Source organism: Oenanthe melanoleuca, chromosome 1 (assembly GCF_029582105.1).
Source record: "Oenanthe melanoleuca isolate GR-GAL-2019-014 chromosome 1, OMel1.0, whole genome shotgun sequence".
In the NCBI taxonomy this organism is placed as follows: domain Eukaryota; kingdom Metazoa; phylum Chordata; class Aves; order Passeriformes; family Muscicapidae; genus Oenanthe; species Oenanthe melanoleuca.
Genome location: NC_079333.1, coordinates 86277772 through 86292443, shown reverse-complemented (window position 1 = coordinate 86292443; position 14672 = coordinate 86277772). Strand labels below are relative to the sequence as shown.

General features: G+C 40.5%; 1 protein-coding gene across 2 annotated transcripts in view; it reads right to left on the bottom strand.

Annotated features, from left to right (window-relative positions):
• RASA3 (RAS p21 protein activator 3) overlaps positions 1-14672 on the bottom strand; it is a 129146-nt gene that overhangs the window by 69143 nt on the left and 45331 nt on the right. For both annotated transcript variants that reach the window (XM_056496386.1, XM_056496395.1), the window contains exon 3: positions 12092-12195. In XM_056496386.1, the coding sequence (XP_056352361.1) occupies positions 12092-12195 (104 nt within the window). The remainder of the gene's footprint in view (positions 1-12091; positions 12196-14672) is intronic.

Genomic DNA, 14672 nt, shown 5'->3' with positions numbered 1-14672 from the left:
CTTGAAAATTCATCAAGTTCTACTCTCCTAACAGTGAAGCACTGGACATTATGGACAAGCCTGTAAATATGCTTATAACAAAAATGACATTATTACTTTTCTGACATGCAATGAAACTTGTGGGAAGAAAAGCCTGGAAACTGTTGCAGAGATTTTTTTTGTGGCTGATGTCTGTAACAATCCCAAATTAAATGTTCCATGCACATGTTATTGTCAACAATATTTCAGGATGAGGCATTTCACTGTATAGTTTTGTAGGAGAAGGGAAACAACCAGAGATGTCAAGTCACAGCAGATTCCCACATCTGCATTTTGGGGCCCTGTCAACCTCTCTCCCTCACTCAAATCTTTAAGATCTCACATTATGAATGCCAGAGCCACCCAAGGGCCATCCCTGACTGTGGAAAAAAACCAGGAGGGGAGACCCACCCCAAAACACTAAAGAGTTTTAACTCTCACATTTTTATACCCCTCTTACCACTACTAAATTAGCTGTTTTGGTAGGTACAGTAACAGCACCCAGTTCCAAGCTGTGAACTAAGAGCCCACATGAATGCAAAGGGTCAATGCAGAAATTTCTGTCCTGCCCAGTCTCTCAGGCAGTATGTAAAGCACTCTCTGAGGGGCAATGAAACTTTTTCCAAGTGTCTTTTTTTGTATACACAGAGCTGAGCGTGGCATGCCTGAGGAGCACGTGATCCTCAGAAAGCTGCTTTGGGTTGGGTGGCTCCCCAGGCACTGAGCAAAGCAGCATGTTTGAAAGAATCCAGGGCAGTCAGACACATTGACAAGGCTCAAGGAAGCTGGGGTTTGAAAATGTGGTTGGGCAGACTTTTGCTGCTAAAGTGAGTTACTCACATACAGTTTGCAACCACTGCTTTGTAATAAAAACACAGACTTTCTTTAACCAAATGTTGTTAGATAAAATTCACCAATGGATATAGTTTTGTGGGAAAAAAATCACCAAGGCTACCTAAATTCATGCAGTTTGACCAGATGTCAGTAATACATTACCCCAGGAAATGTTCACAGAACACATTTACAAAGAAAAAAAAAAAAAAAGGAAGAACACGTGATCAAAGACAACAAAAGTGGCAAAGACAACAAAAGTGGCAAAGAAAAAGCACTCACCCTCCCTTCTGAAATCCAAAAGCTTACAGAAGTCCTAGCAGTAAGTCATTACACACCAGGATTCCCTCAATTCATGGCCTTTGCCCTTAGCTGGATGGCTTCACCCAGCCCTCCTGTTTGCTGGGCTGCACCCCACACCATGCTGCAGCTGCATTCTTCTGTCACCTCAGGCTGTTTCTGATGACAGTTTCCAGATTTCCAGTCCCAGCTCCTAAACTACCCTGCCATTCTTCCAAACTGCCCTCCACAGCATCTGCCAGGGTTTCTGCTCTAGCTTCCCTTAAGAACTTCTGATCCATTATTTCAAAGTCTTGTTCATTCTGTCCTCAGCACCATTCTCTCACTGCTTGGCCTGTAGAGATTATCAGATCCTGATAAACATCTAACTAGAGATTAACAAGGGAGACTCCCTATTGGATAAGCAGAGCAAAATACTTGAAACTTGTTAGAGAAGCAATAATTAAGTTACACAAATCTACAAAATAATATGGCAGGAAGGGTAAATAAGACATCTGAACTGTGCTGAACAGAAGACAACAAGTTATGCTGCTGAGAATCCATGGGATGATGACTGTGTTTTTATAAAGCTTCTGCTTTTTTTCTCCAATCACAGTGGTTTGTGGGGAACCTAGTTTTTCTAAAACACTGAGAGGAATACATTGAAATGCATGACCTTCCACTTACTGCTTTGGACCTCAACTGAAATTGTTTACTTTCACTACTTGCTATCCTCACTCCACCCTTTAATCTCTTGCAAAAATCCTCCACTCAACTGCAGCACTGCACACACTTTCCAAACACTGTTACCCACAATCAGTCCCATTCACAGTCACCTCCCATGTAAGGAGTGCCTTACAGAAAACTCTAGGATGGTTTCCTAATATCTGCATGTTATATATATATATATATCTGTATATAACATAGCATAACTGGTGAGATCATTGCCCCCTCTTTCAGCAGGGAGCTCCACTGCTCTCTGCATGAGGATGGCAGGGTAACTCAGATGGGTCTGGCCACAAAGCCAGTACATGAGTGCAGCACAAAGTGCTCACAGGCAATGGCACGTGCCTCCAGCTCCGAGGGAGTTAACGTGGTGATACAACTGTTTTGATTAGGAAACTGTTTGAACAGCACTGTTTGCTCTGCACACAAGCAAGTTTTATTAATGGCTGAAACTTATTGACTGGGCTGGCTATTATCCAGGGGTTTTCATTGCATACCAAATGATTCACAAAGAAGGAAAACCTACTAGGGAAAAAAAAAAAAAAAAAAAAAAAAAAAAAAAAAAAAAAAAAAGAGAGTGGCAGTAAAAAGAAGGCCTACAGTTTGGCCAGTCTAAACATATACAAAGATATATTACTGATAGGGCAGAATGTTTGATCTGCCCTATTAAACAGTTCCCTGCATGCACACAGAGGAGCTTTCTTCTGTTCCTGTGAGGGAACAAATTCCCTCACAATTTTTAGTAACTGTTTACCTGCACCAGCCACATCCATAGGCTCATCCAGCTCACATTCCTCCCCCTCCTCATCACCAGACCCACATAAAACACAGTGAGCATGGTCGTGTTCCTGCCCTGGTCTACACAGCCACTGCTCTTCCACTGGCTGACCTGCCTCTGACCTGGCTCAAACAACTTCCAGCAGCACCAGAACTAGGTTAAATCTAGGCCAATAATCACAAGCTGTTGGCACCTGTCATTTGACCTGACACTACACGATAAGAACCTGTAATTCTCCCTGAAGATAAACCTGACACGAGAGGTCAGAAAGATTTACCACCACTCATTTAAAGGATGTTTTCCTCTTTGTGGTTCTTCAGCCTGCTCCCAAACTCGAGCCCATTGTTTTGCACTCTTTCTCAAGACTTGGGTGGCTTCCAGACAGCATCAAGAAACTTTAAATCTTGCACCTGAGGCACCCAGCCACTCCTGCTGGTTTCCCTGGAGTGGCCCCAGGCTGCAGAGTCTGCATCTGTTTAAGCTTTTAGACACTATATGGGAAGAGGCAGGAAATAGCTCAGCTTTTTAAACAATATAAGGTATAATTTCAAAACTTAGTGTAAGTTACATTTTTACAAGTTAGATTCTCAGCAACAACCAGCAAAGATGAAGTAAAAACATTCTTCTCATCTGAACTAATTTCTTTCTGAAGCCTAAGGCTCACCAGGACCTCAGACTGGGGGAGGGTAGGAAAACCTCACACACTCCTGTGTGTTTTCCATCCATATGGCAGCATTTTTCCTATGACCAGCCCCCTACCCCCCTTCTTCAGGCTGAACAGATCTTCAGTGGAACATTTAAACCTTAAACTCTGCTCAAAACAAGGGTACAACATGCCACAACTGAGTTCTTCCTTCTGTGAACCTCTCTTTAGGGAAAAAACAATATACCTATTATTGAGGAGACAGCTTACAGATTAATAAAGCTACTACCTAAGCCCTGGATGGTTTTAAAGCTGCAAATTCTACTTTATAATCCCTGGTACAAGCTGATTTAAGAGCCTCCTGCATTCTCCACCCATGCACCCCTGTCATCTCAGCAGGTCATACTGAAACTGCTGAGGAAATCAAGCAAATCTAAAAAAACCCAAACAATGAAAATGAAACATTCAGTGCAAGGAGAAGAGAATAAGAAGTAGGTTTCATGGGTCACATGTGGGTGGTGTTGGCATTTTTAACACAAAGGTCATTTTGACTGACCTGTTTTAGAGCTTCCCCACTTAAGAGTCATAGCTACAAGACAGAAGACAGTAGGAGATCAGTAATTTGGGCAGATATTTTGAACAGAGAAGGGTAGGAATTTCTGGCTATACTGCCTGGGAAAGTGCCTATGGAAGCACTGCACTCCCAGTGCCCATCTCTCACTGGTTACAAACATTTTCCCAAAGCCAATGCAGCTCATGAACTTGTCTCTGAACACCTCTAGGCCTGTTAAGTCAGGGTCAACATCTCCATACAAAGACTAACAAAATTGGTAATTTGGCTCAGGCATTCTCCATCCGTGGTTACCTTCTGTCTGCATTACCTGTTGGTGACAAATGGGTTAGGCATTGGCTGAAGGATTACATCCCACCTTTTGAGAGCAATTTTCTAGTTTGCAGATGAGATATGTGGATATTTATGACAGATGCTAGACTAGTAGAAGATTTCTTTACTGAAATAGTAGCACAGCAGCAATAGGAAAGAAGCTTGTCATTTTAAAAGGGCACAAGGCCCAACTTGAAACATGGTCCAAGACATTTGGATCCAAGAGTTATTTTACAGAAACCTAAAATCAGAGTATTTCAGGAGCTCTTGTATCTTCTCTTTAGGTTATCTTTATCTTGGAATACCTACACAGTGGAAACAATAGAATTTTACACACTGCTGCCAAGTGATTTGAAACAATATCATATTGTATTTTTTATATAATACCCTTCATTAACAATGACTGCAGTACAGTTAATTTACAGCACAGGGTTAGGTCTGAGTCACACATTAAAAGGCCCCAAAAGCCTAATTAACTGAATCTTCTGTCAGCTCTGAACAGACTTTTTCTCCTTCCTATATAATGTAGTGTTAGACAACAAGTGAGCCTCAAGGCTGCTTCAGAAGTTGCTTCATGTCAGTATTTTAAGAGCACAGACACGCTGTAGCACTGTATTGATTTAATATAACTGATATGAAGGTGTACAAAGAAAGTCACTTTCAAAGAGTAAGGACAATCAACACTTAATCAACACTTTAGGCTGTGAGAGCCTAATTATCTTAAAACAAGAAACACTACTGCTATTCCAGCCTACCTGGAATTTTATGATTATCTGTATGAAAGGTTATTTGTCTTTAAGTGAAAGTACAGAAATGCTGACTGCCTTGTTCAAGAACAGCACAAATTCACTCACCTCTCCCATAACACAGAAAAAGATTGAAACAAGCCAACCCCCTATTTCAGAATTACAAAGCTAAGGATGAGAATTAGGGGCAACATAAGGCTTCAGAGCCCTAGAAGCAGCAGAATTGCTCCCTCATGGCTCCAGTGCAGTGCACCATGAAGCACAAGCACTATTAGACCATCTGCTACAATGGGTAAGAATTTAGTGGCAATAATAGCAGAACACTTCCAGCACAGCATTAGTGCATCCACAGAGAGTACTGAGGTGTGTGATATTCATGACCCCAATTTCATTTGTTTGGGTTTTTAAAACGAGTCCAAACACACTAAGAATATCATTTATTAAGTCCATTTTTCCCCTTTGTGGGATTTATCTTGGATAATAAAGCAGAGAAAAGTAGGCTGTGGACAAAACATAACTTCTACCCTTAAAAGTTGCAAGCTGCAACATTGCATGAACTATCTTCTCTCAGGGTTGTTTTGCTGGTCACAATGCAAGAGATCACAACTGACTTGCATCTGAATTTCTGCTCTCCCTTCCTGTTAAAAACAGCAAAACCCCCAAACAAACAAAAAGAACCCTCCTCAATCACTCCACTGGTATTATCTCTCTGCCAGTTGCTCTCTGGGGCCTTAAAATGGCCCTGCATATGGGACACTGGGTATAGCCTCTGTTTGGTTGCAATGGGAGAGGATTCCTGAGCTCCAGACTTGCAGGCACCAAAAACCTGAGCCTGCACTGAACAGCCACCTCCTCCACTCCCTCATTCTGCATACAGACAATAATTTTAAAAGCTCAACTTTGTTTTCCTGCTCTTGGGACCACCCATCATGGTAAAAGATATTGTGAATGCAGCCTAACAACTTATTCTATGTAGAGAGTATTTACTTTAGCCTTTCTATGTAACTACAGAGAACCTTGCCAGGATATTTCTAGTTTATATCTTTTTGAGACTTGTCATTGTGGAAGAGTCATCTGTTTCCTTTATTTCATTAGTAGACATATTTGTATCATACTGAGTAGATACATTACTCCCTCATCATCCATGAGTACATTACAGAAACAGTAAACCACTGCCTAAGCCATGGTCAAGCTAGAAGAAACCAAGGAACACTGTTTTCTACTGAAATTCTGAATTCTTTGCTTCATGCTGCAGTGGAGAATCTTTCCTGCACTTAACTAGCAAGATGCACAGCTCATCAGGGATGATTATTTTAATTTTTTTCTTTTAAACCAGTAAAATATATAAAAAAGGTGATGCTTCAGCTACATTTGGTAACAGTTACCTAATAACAGAAGATGGTTTGTTTTTATGTTTGGTAATAAAGTGTGGCAACTCTGCAAACACCTCCTCAGCTTTGGAAGTAACCATTAACAAAGGCACAGCCTCAAACATCTTTAAATTCCAACGTGTTTTCACTTTGTGAGTGTCTCCAAGATGATTTGGTTTCATCTACTTTAGTCCAGATTAGCTAAGTTTAACTATTTCTGAAGGGCAAATTTGTTTTAGTGCTTTACTTTGCTTCACCTCATCCAGCATTAAGCAGGAAGAGAATTACACACTGCCAGGATATAATGGCCACAAGAGTCTCAGCTTATCATACAACACACCTAACAACCTGTATGAAGGTGACTTAGAGCAGTTAAGTTATTGCAAATGTAATTAACAGAATCACACAATAGTCTTTCCCCACTGGCTTTCTGCTCTTTCACTGAAAAGCTTTCACATTTCCTATCTGTGCTTTATTTAGCACCACTCTATCCCCATAAGCACAGCAGCATTTTGTTCTGTTCAGCTCCTGCTTAGCACAGATGTTGTCAAGTCAGTTGCATGCATCTCTAACCAAGACATATGAAGTGTTGAGGGGAAAAAGCCAAACTGACTTAAGCAGAGGATAAATAATTGTGTACTTGTCACCTGAAGGACAGATGATATCAACTAATTTCTCACAGAAGTGTTAAGCGATTTGGTGTGGCATATTTCCTGTTTTTGAACTGATCTGTAGGTTTAAGGTCACAGCCTGGCAGCCTAAGCTATTCATTACTCAGCTCAGGACACATCACAAACATGGTTTTCCTCACTAAATCTAGCTCAGTTATTGAGGTATGAGAAGCCCAGTTTACTGTTATTGCAGACACAGCATGTTTCATTCAACATCTCTAAATAGCTGAAAAATATCAAAACAATCATTAAAGAGCATTTGTCTGAGATGTTAGCAGCACTAATATCCTAATATTCCTTCTGCTGCATGTAGTCACAGACACCTTTTTTCCCCATTATTACTGGAGGGCACAGTTTTACAAGTTAGCTGCATCTCTTCTATGGAAATAGCTATTCTACATATAATAGACACATTCTAGCAAATTGGCCTGCTATTGCTACTTGATCATTCAGAAACAAACAAATGTGATTTTAAATGGCATTTACCACTGCTTTCAGTGGTATATTTCCTACTTAAAGCATCTGAACATACTACATAAATAAATACATAAACTCTATCCAGTAATAGTGAATATCAATTAAACAACTCAAGACTAGTTTACTTTCACAGTAAATCTTCGCTGTATTTTATCTAAAGAGAAAAATAATATTTCAGATCCACTGAACTCTTCATTTTCTTCATTATATTTGCACTTGAACTAGCATCCAAGAGTCTTCCAAGATACCATTGTTCAGAAGTTGTGTCTGTTAAACTAACAAAATCCCAGATGTCTTAGCAATTCTGATTAAGAAAATGCAAATGTAATAAGCAAACATGCAAACTCAAAAGATATCTTTATCTGCACAATCCTCCCATCCTGTATGCCAAAATACTACAGTATGCTCCAAAACATATCTGCTACACATGTTCCAGTTAGAGTTTGTTTGGCTCTTCTCGGAAGTTTGTGTCAGAGGTTTCAGGGGGATCTTGTTTTTTCATATTCTCTCTCCCACATCTTCCACTTTTGGTAGCTTAACCATTCTCATCTGACACACAATGAGTTTTGCATTTCTGAAGTTAAAGAATTTACCATCACAAACTTATGCTTCGTATTTGAATAAATAAAAGTATGCCTGAGCTCCAGTAACCCTGGAAGTCAGTACTGTAACACCAAGAGAAACTCCTCCAAACATTTAACAGTGAACCAAAAGGAATTCTGCCAACCAACCATCTTCACAAAAACAGCTACTTGCCAAATTCCCACCATTATGACCCATATGCACTCCATTCTCTGTCTCAAAACCCCCTCAAAATTAGCCAAAAAAATGCAAAGAGATGTCAAATACTGCACATCTCACACAGGTAAATTCATAAGCTCAGTAACACATGGACTCAAAATTAGTCTGTCCTGGATGGAAGACACAATCCCCCAACTTTCTCCTCTAAGAAGTTCATTGCTGGAGGAGCAGTAGTAGCCACATTTTCTTCAGCAAAAGTCTGTCATGATAACAGAATGTTACAAGTCATCTTTGGAATGCAAACAAAGGGCCCCTGACTTCAGAATTTGATGGTTCAGTGGAAAAGAGCTCATTCTAGCTCTACTCTGACCATCCTTTTCAGCAGGGACCTCTTCCAAGCCTTCCATGCTCAAGCCTCTTCAAGTAAAGGTTTAAGTCTTAAAACTAAGCTGGAGACACATATAGCAACTATTGCCTTTAAATGTTACAGACTTTTGTCAAATCAAAGAGGTCCCTTGTTCAAAAAAAACCTCTACTGTTGAGCTTCGCAGCTGCTGACTCCCATTCCATAGGAACTACTGAAAACAGCCACAAGCTGTTACTCCAGAGCACTGTTCTCTTTCCAGACAATTTTCCTACTACAAGCAGAACTTAGAGAGTAGTATCAAACTGAACAGTCATTCTGGATTTTTTTCTTCCCTACATTGCTATTTAACACATTTCCATATCTTTGAAATACTTTTCAAAATGTACCTGCAATAAGGAGAAAGGGTAACAGAGAGAGGAAGAGAGAAAAAAATATTGCAATAGATAATATGCACTGTAAAATCTCAATGTAGACAGGAAACAGCAGAGTTTTGACTTCTAGTGCTACATCAACACTGACACCAAGCCAGGTGGTTCGGCTGACACACTGGAGAAAAGGAATGGCATCCAGGGGGGCTTTGACAGGTTGAAGAGGTGGGACCTTGGGAGCCTCATGAATTAAACAAGGCCTAGTATACAAGATCCTGCACATGGGTAAGGGCAATCAGAAGCTCAAAAACAGGCTGGGCAGAGAATGGATTCTGAGCAGCCCTGAAGAGAGGGACTTGGCAGTGCTGGTGGACAAGAAGCTCATTGATCTGGCAATGTCCACCTCAAATTTCCAAGTCAAGTGTATCCTGGGGCTGCAACAAAAGCAGTGTGACCAGCAGGTCTAGGGAGGTGATTCTGACCCTCCAGCTCCACTCTTGTGACACCCCAGCTGGTGCACTCTGTCCAGGTCTGGGGCCTCAACACAAGAAGGATGTGGACCTGCTGGAATGAGTCCAGAGGAGGGTCACTAAGCTGATCAGAGGCTGGACCACCTCTCCTACGAAGACAGGCTGTTCAGCCTGGGGAACACATGGCTCCAAGGAGATCCTCATCTTGGAGGACGCCTCCAAGGACATGTAGTGATAGGACAAGGGGGAATAGCCTTAAACAAAGAGTAGGTTTAGAGTAGACATTAGGAATGAATTTTTTACTTGGAGGCTGATGAGGCACTGGAACAGGTTGCCCAGAGAAGCTGTAGGTGCCCCATCCCTGGAAGTGTTCAATGTCAAGCTGGATGGAGCTCTGAGCTGTCACATCCCGAGGTGTCTCCTTAGACTTGAGATCACCTTAGGTGGACATGCAGGTGGTCTGGAACCCAGCTTTTTCCAATGCCCATCAATGAGAGACTGCAGGAGGCTGTTCTTAGAGGTTTTCATGGTTGTTTATTGTTGCTTATCTCAGGAATGCTTTGTCCAGCGAACAGCAGTCTGCTCGCCAGACGTCCATGGCAGAATCCGCCTGGCAGAGGCAGGACTTATCTTTTATAATCTAAACTACGTACTAGGTATTTACAAATGATCCCCAATACAATACAATCTTGTTACATGGTCCAGATCTGTTCTCATCCAATCTAAAAGTGCCAGCGTGTCACCCAGCATGGATGACACGGAGAAGAAGGAGGAAGAGGTATCCACACCCCCAATTCTCCATCTTGGCCATGTGTCCCTTATCACAAACATTCTAGAAATCTGCTAATTCTACATTCTAACAGTCTAATTTACACTCTATTTATTTTTGTGGCTTGCATTTCTTCTCTCAATGTTGGTAAATTGTTCCAAGGAGCTAAATCCAGCCCCTGAGACACCTGGGTCTCATTCCAGGGTCTTTGGGGACCCCGCCAGGGGGGTCTTAAACCTTCCAGGGAAGCCGGAGGAATACTCTGGACTCCCACACTGAGCAACCTGGTTTAGTGGGAGGTGTGCATTTCACCGTGTTTCAACCAGAGGCATTGAAACTAAATGGCCTTTAAGGTCCCTTCCAACCCAAGCCTTTCTATGATCCTAAGACCACTATAGTAACACACCAGTTTGCCTACCTGTGGATTCTGCAACACATGCAAAAGTTAATATTGTCATTTCCTGAAGAAAGTGAAAAATGAAAACTTGAACAATTATTCAAGCATGAAAACAAAAGTCTTTGTATTTTCTGCATGTCCTCTTCACAAACTGCTCCCAGTACCTTCAAGATTATTCTTGCAGCTCCTGAATAATTCCCGTCAAACATCACAGCTGGATTATTAAAACATGAACTTAGGAAACATGGACAAAACAAAACTATTTTCACTTCTCTCTCTGCAGTTTCACGTGTCTGACATGAATTAAGTGGTTCAGGAGACTGTTTTTCCAAGAGAAGGAGTAAAGCCCTGAGCAAGAAAAGTCCCTGATCCATTGAAGGGTCACTGCAGCCGCTGAAAACTGGTGACACGCAAGAGATCAGATAATTTAAACACAGTAGAACTCACCAGTTGAAGGAAGTGAGATGTTACTTTCAAAGTACAAGGGAAACTAGACATTAGAGAGAACAAAAAGCTTTGCAAAAGCTCACTGAACAATCAGAAATTTACTCCCTCCCTCCTCCTCAGGATGCTATACACACATGAGCTCACTTATGGACAAAGAAAAATTACCTGATTTCCCAGTTCATATGTAAAACAATAATTAAAGAAAAAGCTTGTGACTGCATGACAAATTACTGTCATGTAAAGATACATGTAAAATACCTGTACCACCACCCCATGGTTTAAGATAATAAATTTTATGCCATTAAAACTGTTGCTCAACATCTGACAACTTCCTCACTACAACCTCTGTCAAGATAGCTATAGCCATGGGAGTTACACACTACTTATTTTAAAAGAGATGAATAACTGGGAAAAGTCCAAAGTGATCAGGTGACTTAAAATAGAAGTTGTTGTTGTTCTCCTCGACAACAACTAAGCCTTTACAAGGTTTTTATTCTTGAAGAGATAAATGGAGTGTCACACAATTTGCTGCAGATGAAATGTACAGCAAATATCTGGAAAAGCAGGAATCTCATCAATCTTAAACAGGCACTGGAAGTCTTGGTGCTATTCTGTAGGTGACAGCTTACTCTGATACACTCCACAAAATTCTGTCATCATTGTACTTGGGGTACCTATGGCCAGTAGCTATTCCTCTGCCTGTTGTTAAGGCAGCCATAGTTTAACAATGCTGCATGCAGGCAAGTGTGAGGGCCCTGGAAAACTGCAAGACTAATTGCCTTGCACTTAGGAAAAAACATAAAAAGTAACATTTGCAGAAACAAATGAAGTTGTCAACATTTAAACAAGGTTTTATGGCCTGCTTTAGTTAAACTGTGATCTGCATTCACTATCACACGAGATAGTGCTTAATCTCCCCAACTTTTTTATATAGAATATGTAATATTGAAGGCATTTTTGACAACTGACAGAAGGACAATACTTAACAGCACTTACCACTATCATTTTCAGTCCTATCAAGGCCCCCAACTCATAAGACTACATATGGTGCAAAAGTTATAATCCAAGAGAAATAAGGTGCAAGGAAAGTAGTAATTTATGAACACATACCTATGATGGAATCCCTTCGAAAAACATCTCTGTCAAAAATATAAAATGACAGATGGCGAAAGGTCCGAGGAATTTCACAGTAAAAGTCTTCTCCATAGAAGGGGCTGAGTGAACAAAAAAAAAAAACCAACATACACAAACACACACAAAAGAAAAGGAAAATAGATTAGTGTTGGTGTCCTGAACAAGCCAGAGTGTTTGTATTTCACACCCAGAACATCACTAAAGACTTTGATGGTCTTCCCCACCAATTAATGTGCACTTCCAAGCATTGTTCCATTTTGACTCTAAATATCTTAAATGCCCACAGAACAAGATTTTTAAAAGAAAATAAAAGAACAGATACTTCTTTCTATCTTGAAAACAAGTGTCCCTTTACAAAGGGGGCAGAGACCACATTGTTAACATACAGTGCCTTGAAGGGGAGAGGGAGGATCCTGCTGCCTACAGTAGAACATTAGGATAGAGATCACAAAAGCATACATGAACAGGATGAGAAAAACACAGTATGGTTCAAGCTCTTTTTTTTAAAGCATTTAGTATACTTAAAACAAAATGCCTACAGCCATTGCATCTTCTCATCCCCTGCAAAGTTTCTTATTTAAAATCAGATTCAGTGAACTGACAGTAACTAAGCCTTGGAGCTGACACCATGCTTGTTACCTCAGAGCACTGAATATCTATTTTTGCATAGTGGAATTGTATAGAATAATTTTTTTTTTTTTTTTTTTTTTTACAGTAAGATTATATTATTAAAAAAAAAAAAAGGCAGTACTATCTCAGCATGGAAAGCTCTTTAGGAACCTAAGGGGCTTTCTTTCAATCCTACCAATTTAAATGGGGAAAAGAAAAATCTCAGACACCTGACATCAGCCCTTTCAGTTTCTCTCTATCGAATTACATGGTTAAGGATTTACTCCTAGGAACTATAAGCATATATCAACATTATTTATTCATTGACAGGTCTACCATTTTACACAGACCTTTCATTCCAAGTCACTCATGCTTCAGTGGATCTAAATAAGTGGATGCAATTCAAGTCACATGGACAAATACAGCAAGCACTGTAGATGTAGACTTAAAAAAATAAATCTAATTCCAACAAAACGAAATTTCCAGAAAGCTTTTTCTTCCCCTCTTAATCACAGGCCTCCTTATTGCCTTGAGTTCAAAAATGAGACAGAATTGTGCTGTAGTTTAAATCACTATTTATTTTTTTATGTTAGAAAATTAGATATGCAAAAGTTATTAATAATTTCTTGGACTAGCTTTTAAATTTTTCATAGTTTTGTCAGGAAATGTCATTCCCCTGGCTTCTTTCAGGGATGTTTTACACCACCCTACTTTTTTGCTTGTATTTCTACCTATTGGAAAAATATGCTCTCTCAGAATCACCAGGTTCCCTTAAGAGCTAGCTGACAAGTCTCCCTTCAAACACAAAGGCACTGAAAATTAGTCTGTGTTTGAAGGGAAAACGCCACATTAATTTCATGAAATCCAGAGACATCACTCAGTATTCACCAAGAACATTATTTAAGTCACTACTCCTCTAGCCAAAGAGAAGAACACATGTTGGATGAACAACAAAGCCCAAGGCATACCCACAGGTTAAACTTCCACCACTGAAATGAATTCCCCTTCCCTGAAATAAATGCATCCATCTGTAAGCTGCAAAAACCAATGTGAGGCCCACTCAGCCATCCCTACAGTGAAAGCAGGGGAGGAAAAGCTGGCAGGTGGAAATGGCAGCTGGTTTGACTGCTTGTCCCAACTGCCCCATCCCATCCAGCACTCTTTGTTACATCCTCTTTACCCACTCTGCTCTGAGAGGTCATATTTGGTAGCAAGAATTTCACAGCCATACTTGAGGTACAAAATTCCTTAATTCTTTGTTACAAGCAGCTTCTTCCAAAGTGGGCAGTACATGACTGTCCCAGCAGCCATGCTTCTGCTGGCAGCCCCGAGGGCCTCATTCTGTGCACATCACTTGGTGCAAGCTTTCACACACAGGCTTAACCCTAGGGGGCCAAACAAATGCATTAATATTGCCCAGATATCTAGTGCATTATACATGCAAAACACTTTCATCATTCTGAGCTTTAATACTCTATTCAGCCATAAAATTGTCCTCTCTGCTGGAAGAACATGACAGATGAATTTATTCACTAATGACCTTAGAATGAAACTATACTTAATGAACTGTGGATTATATATCCAATCCTCCATCAAAAAGATGAGGGAAGCTTCAGTGTACTGCAAGTCTAAAAGCAATATAAATAAAAGTGACTTATACTGAGTATATTTTAATGATTCTGGAGGGAAGAGCAGGGAGGAGATATCAACTGAACCTTTGGCAAGTCCCACAGGAAAATAAACAGAAGTCAGAAAAGCAGCATGGACAACAGGAGGTACCTAGCCCAATGCACAGAATCAGAAAGAGACTAATTAACAGAAGAAATGATGTGAAGGCTGACTTAGCCATGCAGGGACCATATCAAGTCACTACCACTGGCACAAGGTTGTAAGTCTGAACCACCACCAACAGAAGAAAAGCTTTGTTCTGCTCTTAGCTTCTCCCCTC